The sequence below is a fragment of the Thalassophryne amazonica genome, chromosome 14 (genome assembly GCF_902500255.1).
Source record: "Thalassophryne amazonica chromosome 14, fThaAma1.1, whole genome shotgun sequence".
In the NCBI taxonomy this organism is placed as follows: Eukaryota; Metazoa; Chordata; class Actinopteri; order Batrachoidiformes; family Batrachoididae; genus Thalassophryne; species Thalassophryne amazonica.
In genome coordinates this window covers 99,195,477-99,212,877 of record NC_047116.1, presented here as the reverse complement: position 1 = coordinate 99,212,877, position 17,401 = coordinate 99,195,477, and the positions used below count along the sequence as shown (strand labels likewise).

General features: G+C 42.2%; 1 protein-coding gene across 1 annotated transcript in view; it reads right to left on the bottom strand.

The window, feature by feature from the left end:
• Positions 1-17,401, bottom strand: part of rif1 (replication timing regulatory factor 1) — a 246,301-nt gene that overhangs the window by 24,674 nt on the left and 204,226 nt on the right. The window contains exons 26-30 of the mRNA XM_034185865.1: positions 15,716-15,858; positions 15,548-15,637; positions 15,394-15,451; positions 3,399-6,374; positions 1,689-1,817 (exon numbers count right to left, since the gene is read on the bottom strand). Of these exons, the coding sequence (XP_034041756.1) occupies positions 1,689-1,817; positions 3,399-6,374; positions 15,394-15,451; positions 15,548-15,637; positions 15,716-15,858 (3,396 nt within the window). The remainder of the gene's footprint in view (positions 1-1,688; positions 1,818-3,398; positions 6,375-15,393; positions 15,452-15,547; positions 15,638-15,715; positions 15,859-17,401) is intronic.

Sequence of the window (17,401 nt, the reverse complement as noted above, 5' to 3'; positions counted from 1 at the left end):
TATTTTTTACCAATGATAAATAATGGACAGCTTGATGGATTATTTAACTTCAGAGAATCACCTGGCTTTAAACAATGAAGGAGTGCATTTATAACCTCACAAAACGCTAACTTTTTAAACTCGAGTCATCAACCTGCAGCCTGTCACTGCAGATGACATTAATTCTGCTAACCGTAACCCTGCTGTAATGACCTGTGATTGTTTTCTGATGTGACATCTGAATCAGCGCTGGTGTGTGGATGCTTGAGTGTGTGTTAGTATGACCGGGAGGAGACAGAAACGGGGATGTGCCGTGGGTTCATCAGTATCCCCAAAAGTGGCCTACCTCTACATGGAAGAGGTGGAAACCAAGGCCTTATGATACTTTAAAGGAACGACACCAAGCCAGTGAGTCAGACATGGGGATGACACATGGGTCAAAATCAAAACCCAGGAAGTGCAAGCTTTCACTGAACATATCAACTCAGTGGATGACAACAAGAAGTTCACAGAAGAGGATGTGAAGAATAACAGGTTGCCTTTTCTGGACTGTGATTTTCACATAGGGTCTAGAGGAAGCCTGCACTAACCCCCCCAAACTCCAACCCCAAGACCTTCTTTTTGATTCCATCACCCACTGGAACACGAGCTGGGAATTATCAGAACCTTGCAACACTGGACTGAAAACATCCCAGCAAGTTCTCAGGCCCAAGAAAAGGAACACCAGCACCTGAAGGAGGCTAATAAAGTCTGCAGCTACCCAAACTCGACCTTTGTGAAAACAGCTACAAGTATCAGAAGGAACACACACACTGTGGGTAATGAAGAAATGAACAACAAAAGGGAAAACGTTGGAATTCTACATGTGGCTGCAATTTCCTTTCAACAACATTTGTGTTTTTTGAAACCCAGCAACACCCGACAGAAAATGGTTCACTCCAAAGACCATACACCCACACAAGAAATTTGGTGTTTGTAGTTCAGTGCATTGAGCTCGACATCGGAAAAACCAAACAGCCACTGAACAAATAAATGGCTCAACACAGGAGGACAGATTCCTCAACCACTGACCAGCATCTGAAGGAAAAAGGGCACACCACTGAAGATAAGTTTCACATTTTAGACAAGGAACGCAGCTGGATCAAAAGAGGCATCAAGGAAGCCATCTTTGATAAAGTGATGAAACCTTCTCTAAACAGGGGTGGGAAGCTGACACATCACCTCTCTACAGGTGTTGTCTGCTTACTAAGGGATTTAAATAATTTGTTGGTTTCCAGTGGATTTGGGGCTCTGATGGATGAACGACATCACATTTGCACTGGCATCACAAAGAACTGCACTGAGCAGAATGATTTTTCCAGTTTAAATTCATATATGCGAGATGGGGAAAGCTGGATTTGAGTGGGATTCGCTGAGACCTGAATGTAAATGTTGCTAACTCGGGGATCACGACATCATACTTCCTCACAGAGTACTCATGGGGGAGTTAACCCATTTATGCCTAGATTTTTTTTTTTGGAGTTGTGGAAAAAGTTGCATTAGCAATTTTGAGATTTTTTACTGTGAGTAGAAAATGACAGTGATACACTTCGGCAACAATTGTTGCCAGTGGGGCAAAATGGGTTAAAATAAACACACACAAAAAAACAAGGGCAAACAACCTGTCAGAATAAGAAAGACGTGTGCACCAGTTTGGATGGCACTCATACCTTTGGCTGCGGTAAACTGCTTGTTTGAGACCTTCTTGGGGAGTTAATTTCCACAGTAGGGCTGCGAAGATTTATGTAATCTGCCAGTTCCTGCTGCTGAATTGGACTGGCAAAGGAGACCCGTCTGGACTACAAAGTTAAAGGAGATAGTGCAGTTAACGGTCATGTGTAACCGGAACAAATTCAAGGCTATATCTAGGTATAGGTATTAAAGGCACTGAGCTGCAGTGGTTTGAATCATATTTATCTAATAGATTACAATTTGTTCATGTAAATGGGGAGTCTTCTTCACGGACTAAGGTTAATTATGGAGTTCCACAAAGTTATGTGCTAGGACCGATTTTATTCACTTTATACATGCTTCCCTTAGGCAGTATTATTAGAAAGCATTGCTTAAATTTTCATTGTTACGCAGATGATACCCAGCTTTATCTATCCATGAAGCCAGAGGACACACAACAATTAGTTAAACTGCAGGAATGTCTTTCAGACATAAAGACATGGATGACCTCTAATTTCCTGCTTTTAAATTCAGATAAAACTGAAGTTACTGTACTTGGCCCCACAAATCTTAGAAACATGGTGTCTAACCAGATCCTTACTCTGGATGGCATTACCCTGACCTCTAGTAATACTGTGAGAAATCTTGGAGTCATTTTTGATCAGGATATGTCCTTCAATGCGCATATTAAGCAAATATGTAGGACTGCTTTTTTGCATTTGCGCAATATCTCTAAAATTAGAAAGGTCTTGTCTCAGAGTGATGCTGAAAAGCTAATTCATGCATTTATTTCTTCTAGGCTGGACTATTGTAATTCATTATTATCAGGTTGTCCTGAAAGTTCCCTGAAAAGCCTTCAGTTAATTCAAAATGCTGCAGCTAGAGTACTGACAGGGACTAGAAGGAGAGAGCATATTTCACCCATATTGGCTTCTCTTCATTGGCTCCCTGTTAATTCCAGAATAGAATTTAAAATTCTTCTTCTTACTTATAAGGTTTTGAATAATCAGGTCCCATCTTATCTTAGGGACCTCATAGTACCATATCAACCCAATAGAGCGCTTCGCTCTCAGACTGCAGGCTTACTTGTAGTTCCTAGGGTTTGTAAGAGTAGAATGGGAGGCAGAGCCTTCAGCTTTCAGGCTCCTCTCCTGTGGAACCAGCTCCCAATTCGGATCAGGGAGACAGACACCCTCTCTACTTTTAAGATTAGGCTTAAAACTTTCCTTTTTGAAAAAGCTTATAGTTAGGGCTGGACCAGGTGACCCTGAACCATCCCTTAGTTATGCTGCTATAGACTTAGACTGCTGGGGGGTTCCCATGATGCACTGTTTCTTTCTCTTTTTGCTCTGTATGCACCACTCTGCATTTAATCATTAGTGATTGATCTCTGCTCCCCTCCACAGCATGTCTTTTTCCTGATTCTCTCCCTCAGCCCCAACCAGTCCCAGCAGAAGACTGCCCCTCCCTGAGCCTGGTTCTGCTGGAGGTTTCTTCCTGTTAAAAGGGAGTTTTTCCTTCCCACTGTCGCCAAGTGCTTGCTCATAGGGGGTCGTTTTGACCGTTGGGGTTTTTCTGTAATTATTGTATGGCTTTTGCCTTACAATATAAAGCGCCTTGGGGCGACTGTTGTGATTTGGCGCTATATAAATAAAATTGATTTGATCTGACCTGTAAAGTCGTCAGTGATTGTATTTACATGTCGTTACCTTAACAAGTGGAGAGGGAGTATCGTCATCAAGTGGTCTTTTCCCACTCCTTTTCAGAATACTGGTAGAAGGAGATGCTGAGGGGGACCAGGTTCCTCTGGACCTGCCACTGGGGCTGTGGCTAACATCTGAAGTCTTCACATCTTCCAGGTCCTGTTTCACTGGAGAATCTGGAATATTTTTGTCAACAAATTCTGAAGATGCTGAAGCACTGTAACAGTTAGTCAAAGAAATGTCCACATCTGTACCAGCTGTGAGTGTGTGCATATTGACTAGTTGAGTTTCATCTTCATGATGAGCTTCCACTGTACAGACTAGTTTGTCTTTTTTGCTCATCTGTAACGATACAGCGTCTTCACCGTTCCCCTGACCTTCACTGTCCATTTCATTGGGTGCTGGGCCCTGGCTCACTGGTGCACCTGCTGCAACACAACTAAACTCTTCCTCTTTCCTCTGACTTGTATCTACAACATTTGGACATTCTATCTGCGTTTTAACAGAAGATGCACTGTGGTTGTCTTGAGCTCTGTCCTCATCTGGACCACCAGAAGGTTCCTGTAGGTCTGAATCTGTTGCCTGAAAAATTATCTCCCCTGAAGACTCTGAAGGTTTCAAATGCAGGCTGTCTGTCTTCTCATGAGGCAGGCTTCCACAGGGTAGTGAGGACAAACAGTTCCCAGAGGAGTTTTCTGTTGCTGTTGATGCACAAAGCAACATGTTCTCACTTTCTTTATCACTACTAAGATCTTTAAGCATTTCATGATCCTGCAGGACCTCCATGTCACTTCCTGGTGAAGAAGAGGTGAAAGTACTGTTCAACTTTCTTTGCTTTTTCTTACGAGGAGACGTTCTCTGCTGCCTGCCACTCTTTGTCTGGTCTGCCTCACGTTTCTCTTGGGAGACCTCACCTGGATTTGCAGTACTTTGCTCTTTGATGTCACTTGTACTCTGGGGTAAATGTTGGATTTTTTCTGTGAGGTGATTTGTTTTTAAGGTTTTGACAGGTGAGTCTGCGTCCTGAGATGACTCGCATGTGTCCGTGGCCAAGTGGTCACTTTTTTTCCCTCTAGTTCTTAAGCTGAGAGGACTTGTAACAGGCTGCACTTGAAGTCGCTTTCTTTTATTGGAAAGAGGGGAATTTTCTCTGTTCTCTGGAGATTCAGACTCTGAAGATTCCATCCCAGATACCAAGCCTTGAGAAAGCTTTCGTCGCAAGTATCTACTCTTGCCTTGGGAGGACTTAGTTGATTCTGGGGTTATACCAGGATTTGGCTTTGACTGCAACTCTTGTCCCTTGCCACTCCTTGTCCTGCCTCGACTCTGCACTTGACCTATCGTTGACAGTGTCCCCTCAGACAGTGACTTTCGTTTTGATCTCCGTTGAGATGAGCTGTCAAACTCTGAAGATGGGCTCAGTTTAATGAAATCTTCAGGTGTGTTTTTAGTACTTTCACTCATCTCGTGTTCATCTTTGACCAGCTCTTTTGATTCATGGACCAACCTCTTTGATGCCTTTCTTCCACCTGATGAGTGGGTAAGATTTGGAGAAGCACTTCCTGTTACACAGTCTAGACTATTTGGAGTCTTTTCAGTAGACTCAATGGTTTTGTCTTGGTTAGGGTTTTGAGGAACAGGTGTGGTGATCCCTGAATCTTTCTCACACGGCTCAGTTGCATCTTCTTCCTTTTCTGATTCCTGGAAATTGCTAACAACATTGTTTCTTTCTCCAGACTGAGGCACTCTGGTCTCATGTAACCTGGTCTGGATGGACTCCTCTTTTTCAACCTCAACTTCTTTCTCCATTTTACGCTCCTCTGTCTGCAATGGTCTGCTTCGTTGATTACGTTGTCCATGGGAATGGACATCATGATCAGACTGTGGCTCTGTCTGAGAGTCAATCTGGCTGGTGTCTTCCTCTCTGGTGTTTCTTCTTGTGTGTCCGTGTTTCCCACGAAGCTCCTGTGAACTACTGATCTTTGTCCGTGCCTGGGAACTGGATAGACTCGACTCGCTCTTGTCTCTCTGGGCCCTGGTTCTCACCCTCTCACTGCTGCTGTCTTCTTCAACTGTGTATTTGCTTCGTGTGTTTGGTCTGCTTTGTACAGGGCTATCTGCTGTGGTTGACCTCAGTGAACCACCTTTACGATCCTCTCCAATGGGTTTCTTCTTTGACAATATGTATTTTTTTTCCCGTTCCTCAGGGTCCTCTCCAGGCAATAGAGGTCTGATTCTGCAGCGCCCAGACCGCCTGGGTTCAGTTGGAGAAGTCTGGGTCACAGAGCATAGAGAACTATCCAGAGTCTGTTCTGAAGCTTCTGTCTGGTTATAAGTTTCCATATCTTTTAAGTCTGTATCAGCTGTGTTATCCTCTGTGGTCTCCACATCACTCTGGGTGTCTGGGATTATTTCTTTGTCAGCTGTAACATCAGTGGGTATCTTGATAATCAGCCCTACTGCAGGTGGACTTATTCTTGCAGCACCCACACGTGTTTGTTGTGAAGACTCTGAGTCATTGCCTTCAGGATCCTGCAATTTAATTTCTGTGGCTGGTAAGACCTGAGGACACTGGTCTGTGGTTAAGTGGGAAGTCTGAGTGGAGGATATGGGCTCTGAGAAATCAGAGAGCTTTGTGTGTGGACCTTGGAAAATAGATTCATTGTTGGTGCTTGGAGTCTTGCCTTCACCATATACCTCCAGAGTAATAAATGACTGGCGGCGGCTACTGGGTTTTGTGGGAGTTCCTGAGACCAAATCTGAAGAGTCAGACATGGTGGGAGTGGTGTTTTGATTAGATTCAAAGTTAATGCTTTCAGCTGCAATGCCACTTTCCACAACAGCAGCGGTTGAGCTTTGCATCATTTCTTCTTCCATAGAATTTTTCACTATCTTCTCTGTTGTGTTGTCCCTGCTATAGTCTTGGCTCTCCACTTTCAGAACCTTTGGAACTCTTTCATTTTCCAAGTCTTCCAGAATAGCCTGAAAGAAACAAAAAAAGCAAATAGATGTAAAAAAAAAAAAAAAAGTAACGTCCTGACAGTTCTTATTTGTAGAAGTACAGATGCCCCTTCTGTGACACTGGAATGGCAAACCTTCACAGAGTTATGCAGATTGTTTAATAGAGAGATGATTTTTTTTTTTTTGTTGAAAGTTCAAAATGTTTTGCTTTCTTGCATGCCAGTGTTACCAAGTGAAAAAGTATATACACTTTCAATACATTCTCAGTATTTGTCAGACTTCAGTGGTGAATCAACTATATTCTACTGCACTCTACTGGTGGTTGGCTCTCACTGCGGTATTGTATCACTTCCTGTTCCAGAGCACAGCGGTGTTTTGCTGTATCTGTTAGCTGTTTAATCTGCATAGTTAGATTGATCTAGATAACGATTTATTTCACAATGTAATCTTCACGTGCCTTAACTAAAGCACCCTCTCTGCTGAATCGCCTCTAAATTATTTACACATTATTCACTTTGTGTGTTTTTAGGAATCCGCTAGCTTAGTGCAGCTATTAGCTCTTAGTCGGTTTAGCATGGCGGCTTCTCCTGTCTCTCCCGCACTTTTCTGCACTGGGTGTGAAAAATAGTTTAGTTTAGTAGTTTAGTTATTCCTTGGCCTCCTTTAGTAGTAACGGTACTTGTAATAAGTGTAGCTTGTTCGTAGCTTTGGAGGCCAGGCTGGGCAAATTGGAGACTCGGCTCCGCACCTTGGAAAATCCTACAGCTAGCCAGGCCCCTGTAGTTGGTGCGGACCAAGGTAGCTTAGCCGCCATTAGCTGTCCCCCAGCAGATCCCGAGCAGCCGGGAAAGCACGCCAGCTGGGTGACTGTGAGGAGGAAGTGTAGTCCTAAACACAAGCCCCCTGTACACCACCAACCCGTTCACATTTCAAACCGTTTTTCCCCACTCGGCGACACACCTGCCGAGGAACAAACTCTGGTTATTGGCGACTCTGTTTTGAGAAATGTGAATTTAGCGACACCAGCAACCATAGTCAATTGTCTTCCGGGGGCCAGAGCAGGCGACACTGAAGGAAATTTGAAACTGCTGGCTAAGGCTAAGCGTAAATTCGGTAAGATTGTAATTCACGTCGGCAGTAATGACACCAGGTTACGCCAATCGGAGGTCACTAAAATTAACATTGAATCGGTGTGTAACTTTGCAAAAACAATGTCGGACTCTGTAGTTTTCTCTGGGCCCCTCCCCAATCGGACCGGGAGTGACATGTTTAGCCGCATGTTCTCCTTGAATTGCTGGCTGTCTGAGTGGTGTCCAAAAAATGAGGTGGGCTTCATAGATAATTGGCAAAGCTTCTGGGGAAAACCTGACGGCATCCATCCCACTTTGGATGGAGCAGCTCTCATTTCGAGAAATCTGGCCAATTTTATTAAACCCTCCAAACCGTGACTATCCAGGGTTGGGACCAGGAAGCAGAGTTGTAGTCTTACACACCTCTCTGCAGCTTCTCTCCCCCTGCCATCCCCTCATTACCCCATCCCTGTAGAGACGGTGCCTGCTCCCAGACCACCAATAACCAGCAAAAATCTATTTAAGCATAAAAATTAAAAAAGAAAAAATAATATAGCACCTTCAACTGCACCACAGAGTAAAACAGTTAAATGTGGTCTATTAAACATTAGGTCTCTCTCTTCTAAGTCCCTGTTAGTAAATGATATAATAATTGATCAACATATTGATTTATTCTGCCTTATAGAAACCTGGTTACAGCAGGATGAATATGTTAGTTTAAATGAGTCAACTCCCCCGAGTCACACTAACTGTCAGAATGCTTGTAGCATGGGCCGAGGGGGAGGATTAGCAACAATCTTCCACTCCAGCTTATTAATTAATCAAAAACCCAGACAGAGCTTTAATTCATTTGAAAGCTTGACTCTTAGTCTTGTCCATCCAAATTGAAGTCCCAAAAACCAGTTTTATTTGTTATTATCTATCGTCCACCTGGTCGTTACTGTGAGTTTCTCTGTGAATTTTCAGACCTTTTGTCTGACTTAGTGCTTAGCTCAGATAAGATAATTATAGTGGGCGATTTTAACATCCACATAGATGCTGAGAATGACAGCCTCAACACTGCATTTAATCTATTATTAGACTCAACTGGCTTCGCTCAAAATGTAAATGAGTCCACCCACCATTTTAATCATACTTTAGATCTTGTTTTGAATTATGGTATGGAAATTGAAGACTTAACAGTATTCCCTGAAAACCCCCTTCTGTCTGATCATTTCTTAATAACATTTACATTTACTTTAATGGACTACCCAGCAGTGGGGAATACGTTTCATTACAGTAGAAGTCTTTCGGAAAGCGCTGTAACTAGGTTTAAGGATATGATTCCTTCTTTATGTTCTTCAATGCCATATACCAACACAGTGCAGAGTAGCTACCTAAACTCTGTGAGTGAGATAGATTATCTCGTCAATAGTTTTACATCCTCAATGAGCACAACTTTGGATGCTGTAGCTCCTCTGAAAAAGAGAGCCTTAAATCAGAAGTGCCTGACTCCGTGGTATAACTCACAAACTCGCAGCTTAAAGCAGATAACCCGTAAGTTGGAGAGGAAATGGTGTCTCACTAATTTAGAAGATCTTCAATTAGCCTGGAAGAAGAGTCTGTTGCTCTATAAAAAAGCCCTCCGTAAAGCTAGGACATCTTACTACTCATCACTAACTGAAGAAAATAAGAACAACCCCAGGTTTCTTTTCAGCACTGTAGCCAGGCTGACAAAGAGTCAGAGCTCTACTGAGCCAAGTATTCCTTTAACTTTAACTAGTAATGACTTCATGACTTTCTTTGCTAATAAAGTTTTAACTATTAGAGAAAAAATTACTCATAACCATCCCAAAGACATATCGCTATCTTTGGCTGCTTTCAGTAATGCTGGTATTTGGTTAGACTCTTTCTCTCAGATTGTTCTGAGTTATTTTCATTAGTCACTTCCTCCAAACCATCAACATGTCTATTAGACCCCATTCCTACCAGGCTGCTCAAGGAAGCCCTACCATTAATTAATGCTTCGATCAATCTATCTTTATTAGTTGGCTATGTACCACAGGCTTTTAAGGTGGCAGTAATTAAACCATTACTTAAAAAGCCATCACTTGACCCAGCTATCTTAGCTAATTATAGGCCAATCTCCAACCTTCCTTTTCTCTCACAAACTCTTGAAAGGGTAGTTGTAAAACAGCTAACTGATCATCTGCAGAGGAATGGTCTATTTGAAGAGTTTCAGTCAGGTTTCAGAATTCATCATAGTACAGAAATAGCATCAGTGAAGGTTACAAATGATCTTCTTATGGCTTCAGACAGTGGACTCATCTCTGTGCTTGTCCTGTTAGACCTCAGTGCTGCTTTTGATACTGTTGACCATAAAATTTTATTACAGAGATTAGAGCATGCCATAAGTATTAAAGGCACTGCGCTGCAGTAGTTTGAATCATTTATCTAATAGATTACAATTTGTTCATGTAAATCAATCAATCAATCAATCAATTTTTTTATATAGCGCCAAATCACAACAAACAGTTGCCCCAAGGCGCTTTATATTGTAAGGCAAGGCCATACAATAATTATGTAAAACCCCAACGGTCAAAACGACCCCCTGTGAGCAAGCACTTGGCTACAGTGGGAAGGAAAAACTCCCTTTTAACAGGAAGAAACCTCCAGCAGAACCAGGCTCAGGGAGGGGCAGTCTTCTGCTGGGACTGGTTGGGGCTGAGGGAGAGAACCAGGAAAAAGACATGCTGTGGAGGGGAGCAGAGATCGATCACTAATGATTAAATGCAGAGTGGTGCATACAGAGCAAAAAGAGAAAGAAACAGTGCATCATGGGAACCCCCCAGCAGTTTACGTCTATAGCAGCATAACTAAGAGATGGTTCAGGGTCACCTGATCCAGCCCTAACTATAAGCTTTAGCAAAAAGGAAAGTTTTAAGCCTAATCTTAAAAGTAGAGAGGGTGTCTGTCTCCCTGATCTGAATTGGGAGCTGGTTCCACAGGAGAGGAGCCTGAAAGCTGAAGGCTCTGCCTCCCATTCTACTCTTACAAACCCTAGGAACTACAAGTAAGCCTGCAGTCTGAGAGCGAAGCGCTCTATTGGGGTGATATGGTACTACGAGGTCCCTAAGATAAGATGGGACCTGATTATTCAAAACCTTATAAGTAAGAAGAAGAATTTTAAATTCTATTCTAGAATTAACAGGAAGCCAATGAAGAGAGGCCAATATGGGTGAGATATGCTCTCTCCTTCTAGTCCCCGTCAGTACTCTAGCTGCAGCATTTTGAATTAACTGAAGGCTTTTTAGGGAACTTTTAGGACAACCTGATAATAATGAATTACAATAGTCCAGCCTAGAGGAAATAAAAGCATGAATTAGTTTTTCAGCATCACTCTGAGACAAGACCTTTCTGATTTTAGAGATATTGCGTAAATGCAAAAAAGCAGTCCTACATATTTGTTTAATATGCGCTTTGAATGACATATCCTGATCAAAAATGACTCCAAGATTTCTCACAGTATTACTAGAGGTCAGGGTAATGCCATCCAGAGTAAGGATCTGGTTAGACACCATGTTTCTAAGATTTGTGGGGCCAAGTACATTAACTTCAGTTTTATCTGAGTTTAAAAGCAGGAAATTAGAGGTCATCCATGTCTTTATGTCTGTAAGACAATCCTGCAGTTTAGCTAATTGGTGTGTGTCCTCTGGCTTCATGGATAGATAAAGCTGGGTATCATCTGCGTAACAATGAAAATTTAAGCAATACCGTCTAATAATACTGCCTAAGGGAAGCATGTATAAAGTGAATAAAATTGGTCCTAGCACAGAACCTTGTGGAACTCCATAATTAACTTTAGTCTGTGAAGAAGATTCCCCATTTACATGAACAAATTGTAATCTATTAGACAAATATGATTCAAACCACCGCAGCGCAGTGCCTTTAATACCTATGGCATGCTCTAATCTCTGTAATAAAATTTTATGGTCAACAGTATCAAAAGCAGCACTGAGGTCTAACAGAACAAGCACAGAGACGAGTCCACTGTCCGAGGCCATAAGAAGATCATTTGTAACCTTCACTAATGCTGTTTCTGTACTATGATGAATTCTAAAACCTGACTGAAACTCTTCAAATAGACCATTCCTCTGCAGATGATCAGTTAGCTGTTTTACAACTACCCTTTCAAGAATTTTTGAGAGAAAAGGAAGGTTGGAGATTGGCCTATAATTAGCTAAGATAGCTGGGTCAAGTGATGGCTTTTTAAGTAATGGTTTAATTAGTGCCACCTTAAAAGCCTGTGGTACATAGCCAACTAACAAAGATAGATTGATCATATTTAAGATCGAAGCATTAAATAATGGTAGGGCTTCCTTGAGCAGCCTGGTAGGAATGGGGTCTAATAAACATGTTGATGGTTTGGATGAAGTAACTAATGAAAATAACTCAGACAGAACAATCGGAGAGAAAGAGTCTAACCAAATACCGGCATCACTGAAAGCAGCCAAAGATAACGATACGTCTTTGGGATGGTTATGAGTAATTTTTTCTCTAATAGTTAAAATTTTGTTAGCAAAGAAAGTCATGAAGTCATTACTAGTTAAAGTTAATGGAATACTCAGCTCAATAGAGCTCTGACTCTTTGTCAGCCTGGCTACAGTGCTGAAAAGAAACCTGGGGTTGTTCTTATTTTCTTCAATTAGTGATGAGTAGAAAGATGTCCTAGCTTTACGGAGGGCTCCTTTATAGAGCAACAGACTCTTTTTCCAGGCTAAGTGAAGATCTTCTAAACCAGTGAGACGCCATTTCCTCTCCAACTTACGGGTTATCTGCTTTAAGCTGCGAGTTTGTGAGTTATACCACGGAGTAAATGGGGAGTCTTCTTCACGGACTACGGTTAATTATGGAGTTCCTCAAAATTCTGTGCTAGGACCAATTTTATTCACTTTATACATGCTTCCCTTAGGCAGTATTATTAGAAAGCATTGCTTAAATTTTCATTGTTACGCAGATGATACCCAGCTTTATCTATCCATGAAGCCAGAGGACACACACCAATTAGCTAAACTGCAGGATTGTCTTACAGACATAAAGACATGGATGACCTCTAATTTCCTGCTTTTAAATTCAGATAAAACTGAAATTATTGTACTTGGCCCCACAAATCTTAGAAACATGGTGTCTAACCAGATCCTTACTCTGGATGGCATTACCCTGACCTCTAGTAATACTGTGAGAAATCTTGGAGTCATTTTTGATCAGGACATGTCCTTCAATGCGCATATTAAGCAAATATGTAGGACTGCTTTTTTACATTTGCGCAATATCTCTAAAATTAGAAAGGTCTTGTCTCAGAGTGATGTTGAAAAACTAATTCATGCATTTACGAGGTCTGTCAATAAAGTAACGGTCCTTTTTATTTTTTTTCAAAATCTATATGGATTTCATTCATATGTTTTCATGTCAGACATGCTTGAACCCTTGCGCACATGCGCAAGTTTTTCCACGCCTGTCGGTGACGTCATTCGCCTGTCAGCACGCCTCGGGAAGGAGTGGTCCTGCCCCCTCGTCGGATTTTCATTGTCTGGAAATGGCGGAATGAAAAGGACTTTTTTTTCCCATCAGAATTTTTTCAGAAGCTGTTAGAGACTGGCACCTGGAAACCATTTGAAAAATTTATCTGGCTTTTGGTGAAAATTTTACGGGCTTCACAGAGAATAAGGTCTGTTACTACAGCTTTAAGGACCCCTTTAAGGACGCTCGGTGCGCCGCGCTCCGAGCTGCGATGACGAGGCACAAACCACCAGATCATTTCTAAACGGATGGCTCTGTGGATACGAGACCGTCATGTGCTCTTTCTCTGGTTATCACAAGAGCTGGACATCAGCCATTTTCCAGCAGATTTCACTTTTAACAAGAGATTTTGTCATGGAAAGCCGCGCGGAAACACCGATTTGCTTTGGAAGCGAGACAAAGGAACACCTCCGTTTCGGCGTGTCAGAGGACAGAAAGTTTAAAATGGTCTAAAATGCAAATTCATTCATTTATTACTTCATTTGTTGCTGCTCTAATTACTGATATGACCTTACTGCAATCTAATCTGTTGTATGGTTTCCTGAAGGGTGTACGAGTAAAAAGCCATATTCATTGTTGAACAACTTGATAACGATTTTATCATATACAGTCGTCCCTCGTTTATCGCAGGAGTTACATTCTAAAAATAACCCGCGATAGGCGAAATCCGCAAAGTAGTCAGCGTTATTTTTTACAATTATTATAGATGTTTTAAGGCTGTAAAACCCCTCACCACACACTATACACTTTTCTCAAACAGGCATTAACATTTTCTGACTTTTCTCTCCTGTGTAAACACTCAAAGTTCAAACCTTAGTAGAAAAAAATAGAACGTTTTCCTATAAATAAATATGATGGCTTGTAGAACTAATGAATTTAATTTTAACGATCAACCTACGAGGTTGGACACATAAGAAATTATTAATAGTGACTCACCAGTATTTCAGTTCCTCTGACCGCGCATCTTCGTCGTGGCGCCGCTCCGCTGTCCGGATTGGCTGATTACCAAGGCGACATTCATTTTGTGGGTTTTACTCGGGTGGTATGAAAAATATTACCTGTCCGCGAAAAGGGTGTATTGCTATTTATTCTTTAGTGTTTTATCCAATCATATTGGCGTATCATTTATAGGTATATGATAATGCAGTGATTCTCAACCGTGGTGCCGTGATCGATCGTCAGGGGTGCCGTGGGTATTTTTCATATTCGCGATTACCGTGAATTATTTATTTTATCCACAAAGCATAAAACGACTCAGAATCTGACGTCATTGTGCTGCAGCCTCGCTCTCGTCTTAAGGCGGGACAACAACATGGAGGCTGACGGCCGATTAAAACAGTACCGTCTTCTTCAAAAGCCGTCTAAAATGCGGAGCTGTCGGTGTGTGTGTCTGTGCCTGTGTGTGCACACGCGCGGAGTTAACAGGCTGCAGACTGCGAGGGAGGGGGTGGGTGAGGGAGGGGGTGGGTGAGGGAGATTCCTGAATGCAGGCGCGACACGTTCAGTGCGCAGCGAGCGCGGAGCAGAGAGAGGATTGTAAACCCGAGTGAACGTTAACAAAACGGAAACATGAAGCTGCCTTTACTTCTCTCTGAACTTTCTCTAAAGGTGTGATTCTGCCGTTACCGTCCTGTTCACACCATGTGCGCATCGTATGCTGAATTTATGAGATCATGAGATGAAATAAACGGTCAAATATATTTAAAAACATATTTAAAAAATGAGAATATATGAATGAACTGAGAGCCACAAAAAAATGTTCAGATGCACAGATCACAAAAAGCAGGTGAGAACGCTGAACTTTAACAGCTGTTATTTTCCAAAGGTATTTATTTGTTCAATCTTAAGCTTAATGTAGTGTTTAAGCACAAAACGTGACTGATGAGGAGAAACAATTTCAGAAATGCAACAGAAACAACCACAAATCAGAAAAAGTTGGGACTGTATGTAAAATGAAGATAAAAATAAAAATGTTGCACCATTCCCAGTTTCTCCACTCACAGAAGCCAAACGTTCTTCCAGAGTTGTGTAATTATACTACAATAGTAGAATATAAAGAAGGGGAAAAAAGAAAAAAAAAAATAGACAATATATTTGTCAATCGCAATTATTTGTCTGACAATTAATCGTCTCCAGAAATTCCTAATCGTGACAGCCCTACTTGAGATCAGAGCGCAAAATGCTTGAGGATTTTCGAAATGCGATGTTTTCTGTATCGATTTTCTATTGCGATAATTGGGTTTTGCGCAAAACCAGAGGTAATAGCATTATAATATTATTTTAGTTGGTGGTGTGCCACAGGATTCTGTAAATATAAAAAGGGTGCCGTGGCTCAAAAAAGGTTGAAAAACACTGTGATAATGACACATATACAAGTTATGTCACAGACACATGCGTACGTGCTGCATTACCTTGTCAGTGGGCTCATTCGTAACCACGTCAGCTTGGTCAGATGGCAGTTTGTTAAGCCTTGGGGGGGGGGGGGGGGGGGGGGGGGGGAGACATGGTTAGTCCACATATCTGCACTTATTCTGGAATTTCATTCTTTACTCATCCAGAACTTACATCGCGTCTTCCTGACTCTGTGTGTACTGAGTGAAGGCTGTGGAATCCAAAGAAGCATCCAAATTGTTGTACATGGCAGGAATATCAACCCTGGGCCAAACACAACATCAGCTCTGCACCACAACCACCTCAGTAAGACCAAATGTTCTTTAAGGATAAAGGCCTCACCTTTTAGTCCTTTTCACCTCCTTCTGGTGCTCTGTCAGGACTCTCTCCTTTGTCTCAGGAGGAATAAAGACAAAATCAACTGACGCCTCTTCCTCCAGAACCTCGCTGTGAGGGGGTTTAGGAGTTCCAAAGTCCAGCCTGGTCTGTTCAAAGGAAAACACTGGGAATATTTGGAATTCAGTGCTGGAATCTGCATAAAAACGACCATGATCCAGAAGGAAAGGAATCAAGCTAAGCTGTGAAGCCACTCCCCTCCTTAAAAACAGCAAGGGCAACATTTTTTATTGAAGCAGACATGGTTTTTGATGCAGGCCAGGGCGCTCAGGAACACTTCAGAAAACCATTGTCAGTTAACAGTTCATCGCTACATCTACAAGTACAAGTTAAAACTCTACCACGCAAAGCGAAAGCCATACACCAATCAACATCCAGAAACGCCGCCGTCTTCATTTGAAACGGGCAGACGCAAAGTGGAAAAGTGTGCTGTGGTCTGATGAGTCCACATTTCAAGCTGTTTTGGGAAATCATAGACGTCATGTCGTCTGGACAAAAGAGGAAAAAGACCATCCAGATTGTTACCAGTGCAAAGTTCAAAAGCCAGCATCTGTTATGGTATGGGGGTGTGTTAGTGCCCATGACATGGACAACTTACATGGCAACTGAGTGTCCTCAGTTCTCAAACGCTTATTGAGCGTTGTTAGAAGGAAAGGTGATGTAACAGTGGTCAACATACCACTGTCCCAGCTTTTTTGAAACGTGTTGCAGGCATCCATTTCAAAATGAGCAAATATTTACACAAAAACAATAAAGTTTATCAGTTTGAACATTAAATATCTTGTCTTTGAGGTGTATTCAATTGAATATATGTTGAAGAGGATTTGAAAATCATTGTATTGTTTTTATTTACAGTTTACACAACGTCCCAACTTCACTGGAATTGGGGTTGTACCTTGAGGGAGTTTTTTCTTACCACTGTCACCTGTGTTCTTGCTCTGGGGGTTAGTAAGGTTAGACCTTACTTGTGTGAAGCACCTTGAGGCAGCTTTGTTGTGATTTGGCACTATATAAACTAAATAAATTGAAATTGAACTGCTGTTTGGTGCATAAGCACAAAGAGTTTTCCGCCCGCCACCCAAAGGCACAAGGAGGCGACCCTGTCATCTACCGGTGTAAACTCCATCACAGCGGTGCTAAGCCAGGGCTCGCTCATGAGTATTCCCATACCCGGCTGGCGCCTCACACATTGGGCAATTTGAAAAGAAATAGGTCCAATCCCTATCAAGAAGAGTGGTTCTAGAGCTGAGGCTGTGAGTGGAGATGAGTCAACTGTGCAAAGTAATAGAGAGTGTGGTAGAGAGGTGAAGAACAGAGTGCAGGCAGGGTGGAGTGGGTGGAGAAAGGTGCCAGGATTAATTTGTGACTGAAGAATATCAGCAAGAGTGAAGGGGAAAGGCTACAAGACAGTAGTGAGACCAGGTATGATGGACGGCTTAGAGACGGTGGCACCAACAAAAAGACAGGAGCCGGAGCTGAAGATGCTGAGATTCTCTTTGGAGTGACAAGAATGGACAGGATGAAGAATAAACATATCAGAGGGACAGCTCAGGTGGGATGGTTTGGAGACAAATTCAGAGAGGTGAGACTGAGATGATTTGGACATATCTAGAGCAGGGACCTAGAGTATAC